Source organism: Tympanuchus pallidicinctus, unplaced genomic scaffold (genome assembly GCF_026119805.1).
Source record: "Tympanuchus pallidicinctus isolate F22 unplaced genomic scaffold, pur_lepc_1.0 scaffold22, whole genome shotgun sequence".
NCBI classification, from domain to species: domain Eukaryota; kingdom Metazoa; phylum Chordata; class Aves; order Galliformes; family Phasianidae; genus Tympanuchus; species Tympanuchus pallidicinctus.
This window is the reverse complement of record NW_026294739.1, coordinates 40,135,232-40,142,131: the sequence shown is the minus strand read 5'-3', so window position 1 is coordinate 40,142,131 and position 6,900 is coordinate 40,135,232. Positions and strand designations below refer to the sequence as shown.

At 51.8% G+C, this 6,900-nt stretch overlaps 1 protein-coding gene across 1 annotated transcript; it reads left to right on the top strand.

Moving 5' to 3' along the window:
- Nucleotides 1-1,188: 1,188 nt before the first annotated feature.
- Nucleotides 1,189-6,618, top strand: CCDC113 (coiled-coil domain containing 113). The gene is made up of 8 exons (XM_052686633.1): nucleotides 1,189-1,666; nucleotides 1,746-1,901; nucleotides 2,151-2,231; nucleotides 2,396-2,548; nucleotides 2,706-2,813; nucleotides 3,195-3,350; nucleotides 3,965-4,104; nucleotides 6,452-6,618. The coding sequence occupies exons 1-8, from the start codon at nucleotides 1,307-1,309 to the stop codon at nucleotides 6,501-6,503; spliced, it is 1,206 nt and encodes a 401-aa protein (XP_052542593.1). The 5' UTR covers nucleotides 1,189-1,306; the 3' UTR covers nucleotides 6,504-6,618.
- The last annotated feature ends 282 nt before the right edge of the window (nucleotides 6,619-6,900 follow it).

Below are 6,900 nucleotides of genomic sequence, written 5' to 3'. Positions count from 1 at the left end.
CAGACCGAGCACCGCTGGGCCGCGGAGCCGCTTGCGGAGTTGGAGCGGTGACTAACGATGGAAATGTGCCTGTGCGCTCCTGCGTGCGCGTCGGCGCGTACGCGCTGGGGAGCAAAGCTAACGCGGTGTCAGTGCCGCGAGCGCACGCCAGGCCGAGGGCAGGAGCGGAGCCCCCGGGGCTTTGCACTGCTGCCGTTGGGGCGTGCTGCCGTGTTGCGGGCTCACGCAGCACCGGGCGCGGTGCATTTCCCCTGCTTGGGTTGGTAAAAACTTCCACTCTGCAAAATGAGTGGGAACGAGAGAAACCCGTGGGCGCCAGCAAGCAGAGAAACAAACGAAACCGATCAACGGCCGTCGGAAGCTCCGCGAGCCGTCCTGCCCTCTCCTCCCTCCGCTGCCCCCCGTGCAGCCGTTGCCAGGACGCGCCATGGCGGAGCAGGAGCTGGCCGCGCTGCCCCTGCCGCAGCTCCGGGACCGCCTGGAGCAGAAGCGGTACCGGCTGGGGCCGGGCTGGGGGCGGCGGGGAGAGGGGATGCACGGGGTGGTAACTGGAGCCGGGCAGGGGCTGGGGCTGGGACGGGACAAGAACAGGGAGAGGGGCAGAGGCAGGGAGAGGGGCAGAGAAGGACCGGGACAGAGATAAGACAGGGGTAAGGACACGGATGGGACAAGGGCAGGGACAGGATCGTGGGCAGGACGAGGACGGGGGCAGAACAGGAGGACAGGGGCAGGACGGAGACAGGAATTGGACAGGAGCAGGAATAGGACAGAGGCAGGAGCGGGGATGGGGGCAGGACACAGAGGCCAAGCCGCCCCTGGCCACCTGAGGATCCCTCCTGCAGGCCCCTGGCCCAGGTTCTGGCAGCCCCTTGTGTCCAGGTTGGAACAGGGGCAGCTCTGAAGGTGCTCTTTTCTGTGTCCGGGCTCTTGGAAGGGAGACCTGCAGCCTCCCTCATTTTGGGGGATCTGCTTTGCATTGGATTGTTCTCCTTTGCCCACTGCTCCTGTCACAGTACACATCCATCACTTTGCAGCCATGCCAACGACTTGCTGAAAGCCAAGGTGGAGTTGTTTCAGAACCAGTACCACAAGATGAAGCTGAGCAGCACGGACCTCCCATAGCACAGCTCCCCACCAGAGCTGGTACCCATACTGGTATGGAGTGGGGCAGATTGGGAAGAGTGACTTAACCCCAATCCCAACTTGAAAACAGGTGTGCTGGGCCTCTAGGTGTAGGTGTGGGCTCACTCACTCTTCTGCATGCCAGGCTGAGTGATTTGAAGGAGAAACTGAACACACAGGGGGGATGATGCCGGGATGCTTTGATTGTCCTCATCCCAGCTCATCCAGACCTTTGTGCATGCACACCCAGATCCCTCTTGCCAAGTGCACGTTGTTCCTCTGCTATCTAAACACTAACTTACTTTCTTTGGGAATACATGAAAATGCAGCAGCAGTTGGCCAGTGCTGGTTTGGCATCTGCGTTGTTGCTCAATTGTTGCAGACACGTGGCAGGTCCAGATCCAGGCTGCGCAGTTCATCGGCCTACTTTGGAGCCCTGACAGTGGAGCAGAAATGTGAGCTGGCTGAGCGGGAGCTGCTGGACGTGAAAAGTGACATTCAGAAGATGGAGGAGGATTCGGAGGAGACCTTGCATGACCTCGAGGTACAGCTCTTAGGATAGCGAGGCATCCTGCAGCACTGTGGATTTTCACACCTCTTTGACTGTGACTTCGTTACTACAGGCAGTCATACAAGAAGCAGATGCTTGGTGGGCTGATGTTAAGAAAGTTGTCAATGACTTTGAGGAAGACATTGTCAAAACCATCTCCAATGAGAAAGGGAGCATCACAGCTTCTGAGAAGCTGTTGAGATACCTGGAGGAGAAGAACCACCAGAGGGTCAGTGCAGCATGGCAGAAGTTGAGCCCGGTCCATCTGAAAATTCAGGTTCCTGTACCCCTACATGAGCTGCTTCATATTCTCAGACTATCTTAGCAACTAACCCTGTGAGCACAGGTGAGGCAGAGCAGCGGTGTGAGGGCTGCAGTGCAGGAGGAAAAAAGGGAACACACAGTAAAGCATGGGGCCTGGTGCTCTGCCTCCTCCCAGGCCCTGCTGTCACTCTCTAATCTGTTTTTTTTTCTTCAGGATCTGATGAGACAGAAGCTGCGCTTAGAAAGCAATTTTCTCAGGAGCTACAAGAAGAAGCTGCAGCAGCAGCTCAGGCAGGTGCATGCTGCCTGGACACCCAGTATGGGACATTTTCTGACATTTCTCTTTAAGCCTCAGATAACCGTGCGCTTTAAGTCTGCTTTCCCCATCAAGCGAAGCTCTTTTATTTGAGTCTGAGCTTCGGTCAGTACTCTGCAGCTCTGTTTTTCCTGGGCTTGCAGAAGGAGCAGGTGGGAGACAAGTTCCATGAGGTCCATGCAGAGCTGCTGCAGGTTAAGAAAGCACAGTATGAGGAGGAGATTGATGAGAAGAACAAGGAGCTGCAGCAGCTAAAGCTGGCCTTAGAGAAGATCCAGATCCTCAACTTCTGGAAGGTGAGTGAAGATCCCAGTGCCCCTACTTGTCCTTCCTGCTATTCCCCGTGGTCACACATGAGCTGACCAGCAGCTCTTGCAGCCTTCCCTTCCTCAGTCCAAGTATGCCAGTGGCTCTGCAGGGACCTGCTGCCAGTGTCCTGCTCTTGTGTTCCAGAAAAAGCTGCACAATGCCATGGAAACATCTGCAGTTCTGATGAAAGACATCTCCCAGAGGAAAGAGATGCTGGAGAAGATCGAAAGAAATACCACTCTTGTGAAGGAGGTAAGAGAACAATTTGGGAATCACTGAGGCTTCACCTGAGAGGACTTTTTTTAGGCCATAGCTATCTGCATGCCTTGGTGGGACTGAGAATAAGTCCTGGAGCTCCTGCTGCTGTGGGTGGGGATGGGCAGCTTTGCTCCTTTGTGGATTTTACCCCTCCAGGGTCCATCCACTGCCTTTTTGAAGTTCTCTTTCCTTGAGGTTTTCACCAGCAGTGTCCTTCCTAGTGAGAAGTAGCACAGATGTCACAGTCTGGGGACATGGATGCTGGGCCACCTCTGGGCAGCTCCACTATGGGATGGAGGCATGGGTGGGTACATCGCATCGTGTCCCTCCTTTATCCTGCCCTGTCCTTGCCCTCTGTCACTTTTCCTCCTGCAGCAACAAGCCAAAGAGGAAAGACTCATTGGGTGGCTGCAGAAGCAGCTGTCAGACTACAGCACCCCTCCTGTGATGAATTACGTGCAGACAATGATTGCTGTTGCTGACCTGGAAAAGAGTATCAAGGCTTGGGAGAGGAAGGTGGCAATTGCTGAGGTGAGGGAGATGGGACCAGGAGTGGGCTGGGTGCTGTCTCCTGCTGTGCTGCTGCAGGCAGCGCTGGAGGCTCTTCCTGTTGCCTGCTCCCTACTCCCAGAACAGAGAGTGAATTTTAACAGCTGAGCTTGGAGGTGAGGATGCAGCATGTAACTCGACAGGCTGCTCCATCAGGCTGGGCTCATGCTGGAACCCGAAGGGTGTGTAAGAAGGGGACACACGGTGCCCGGGACGTGTCTGGTTGCAGCACCCCAGCCAGCCGATGGCTCCCCAGTGCTGGTGCTTCTCTTTGATGATCTCAAACATTTCTTCCTCATCTGTATCTTGACTGTTCCCTGGTAAGGAATGGCTCTATCTGGCCAAGAGCCAACAAACATGAGTTCATGACAAAGCTGCAAGAACAGTATCTTTGTCTCTGGCCCTGGCACAACTCCTGCAGCCTGGGAGGAGATGTGGAGAGCATTGACGAGCACTGTCAAAGCCCGTGGGCTGCAGTGTGCATTGAGTGCAGGTGGGAACAGGGTGGGTGCAGGGGAATGCCATACAGCAGCTTTCTCCCCAGCACATCACTGCTGCCTGAACTCATTTAGATCTTCTCCTTTCCCCCCTTGCAGATGACCTTGCAAAGCCACCACAGAGCATGGAACCAAGTCAAGATTTCTGGTAACCTGCACCTGCCTTGTGTGATGCTTCAGGGCAAGCAGCGGAAGCTGCAGGGGGAGCCAGCCTTGTGGGGAAAAGTGCTATCAAATGGGTAACTGTAGCACCCTGAGAGGTGCAGGGGGCTGAAAACACTTGTGCATGAAATGATAAATTAACCACAGCTCTGTTGTGAGTCTACCTCTTCAGTCAGTCCCAGCACAGCTTCCAAGTGCAGTTGCTCTTGGAGACAGGAAGCATCTCCTCACTGTGGGAGAAGTAAATCCCAAGTCGCCCATCCTTAGATGAGTTTGGGGATTCACTTTTCATGCTTGAGGTTGAAATCGCCTTCCTGAAATACCACTGCTGCCTGTGTAGAGGTCTCTTCTCATTCTGTGAGTGGAGGCTGCAGCTCAGCTTGTGCCCTGACAATCTACTCCTGCCCTCTCAGTTGTGGCCAAGATCCCTGCTGCAGTGGGAAACCAGGGCATGCAGGAATGGCCTATAGCACCTCATGCCACTGTCACTGAGAATGGCCTTCAGGAGCCATATCTCAGTTCCTTTAGTCTGGCACCTCACAGGGTTTCCAGGGTCACCTTTTAGGAGAAAAAGCCAGGTTGTGTTACAGCAGCCCCACTGCTCTCCCATCTCATGGAATTCAGTGGAATCCACAATTTCTTATTCTTCGCTCTGTATCCAGATGGAGTTTTTCATCCTTCATAGATTCTTCCATACAAAAGACAAGGTTGCTTCAGACTTGGGGTTGTATTGCACACTGTGTGTTGTGTAGAAGGAAGATAGGTGGCAGCTGGGTTCTGAGCAGGGCAGAGAAGTAGTGTCTACACAGAGTCCTTCAAGCAGGAGATGACGTATAAGCCATGGAAGTATGGCAACAATGTCAGAGGGGCACCCAGGGCCAGGCTGATCCACAGCAGTGTGTTACGGTAGCAGCCATCAAAAAGCAGTTTTGGCAGGCAGGAGAGTGAGGTCTGTCTGGAAAAGCAAACAGCAGTCACTAACAGGGGTCTGCTCGTGTGGTTGTACCATTCTCTAAGGGGCAAGCATGCCCTTGGCTAACGGACAGATCCATACTGCATTTGTTTTTCTATTATAAGGATGAGAACTCAATTTATTTCTAATGTGTGCCCTTGCCAAAGGGCTCTGTGTTTATGTGCTTCATAAAAGAACAATTAAAAACCCCATTAATACTAAAATCTTAGTGGGCTTGCATAGAAAGGAGAAAGAATGGGTCGTCCGCATAGAGCCAAAAGTAGCTAAATTTAGAGGCGTATCATAGGAATGGAAAGACTTTGAAATTATTTTCAAAGGCCTGAAAGAGATGAGATAGGAAGGATTATAGAATGCCACAGGTTTTGTGTTCAGAAGCCATCGCTGTTGGATAGACCATTACATGAAGGCAGTCTGCTCTCGGACAATACTCAAAAGCTTTCAGACCAGCAGCAGGCTCAGTGCAGCTCGGGTGACAGAGCCTGACCTCACTGGGCTGGTTATGAAACCTTCTGGGCTCTGGTCTCATCTGCTGAGAAAGATTTGATGGGAAGGACAAGTATAAATGGCTCAAGGATCTGGTTGCTGTTTTCTCACCTCTGGAGAATCAAGGAGATGTTTTCCTGATGGACTTACATACAAGGGGTTCTGCATGCAGGGCTTTTTTTTGTAATTTTTTGGTGACACAAATGAAGGATGCTCTTCACTGTACGTTAAGAATTCCATTGCCAAACAGCACTTCATTGTGAAAGCAGCATTTGCAGTCCTGCCTGTCTTACTTAGGCCAGAAGGTCAAAATAGATGGTTTTAACTATTATCTTAAACTACAGACCAAGGGCACTGAAAACAAGCAACTCATTTGTTTTCTCCTTTTTGGATGCTGTGAAAATAACTAAAGCCATTTAGAATCTTTAAATTTGTTTGGCTTCCTATTTAGGTAGCCTTGGGAGCCTAATTTTATGTATTGCTTTTCCAAGCTTGGCAGATGAGGCAGACAGCAGGTCTACATTTGTGGCTTTGCAGTCACAGGCGGAGTGTCACAGATATTTTCTCTCCTGAGCACATAAAAGGCTCAGCATTGACTGTGGCCAGGTAGTAAAACAGCAGCAGTAATGACTCGTGTCCCACTTAGTGGCTTCCTATGGGCGGACAGTTGACGTCTCTCTCCTGGAGGCTTTTGGACTAAAGAACATGATCATTCCTTGCTGAATCTGCACATGAAACACTGTAAGAACAGCCTCGCAGAGGCACTGGTGAAAAGAAAGATATTCTGCCTATTTGTAGATGTCAATAAGATCCAGCTTCCAGGGGATCTCAGCAGTGTTTTGGAAACTTCCTCCTTCCCAGACAGGGCCTGGGAATGCTAACAGCCTGGGCTTCCTGGGCCTTGCCCACGTTCTGGGGGAAGGGGAAGCACTAGTGACGTACTGACTCATGCCCTCTATTTCCTGCAGTGGAACATCCCGACTGCATCCCTCCCTCGAGAAGAGCCAAGGTTCAGCTTAGTGGGACCAGAGTGCTATTTCTGAAGAGCCTTTTCCCAGCAGCACAAACTACATGCCTACAGAAAGTTTGAAGCTTTTAATTTAATAAAGTCATTTCATGTCTGTCTGCATCCCGATACTCTTTTGAGACTAAGCTAAAATATAAAGCTTGCTCGTTCATGACTTCAAATGTCAAGGTTTAATTACATACAACGCCTCAGAATTAAACTTCAAACCAGAGAAATTTTTTGAACCATTCAGAAGACAGATATGTCCAAACCAGGGGCTGGAAGTGCTGCAGAGCCCAGCTGCTGCCCGTGGGTCTGCGTTCCCCAAGGTGACGAGAGGGGAGGGCTGGCTGCGGGCTCCAGGTGAGCCTCACCTGTGCATGGCACCAAAATTCCCTTTTAAAGCTGTGC

Coding starts and splice junctions, on each gene's coding strand:
- CCDC113 (XM_052686633.1), top strand. CDS start 1,307: ATGATGCCGGGATGCTTTGATTGTCCTCATCCCAGCTCATCCAGACCT. Junction 1,667..1,745: donor AGACCTTGCATGACCTCGAG/GTACAGCTCTTA, acceptor TCGTTACTACAG/GCAGTCATACAAGAAGCAGA. Junction 4,105..6,451: donor GGAAAAGTGCTATCAAATGG/GTAACTGTAGCA, acceptor TATTTCCTGCAG/TGGAACATCCCGACTGCATC.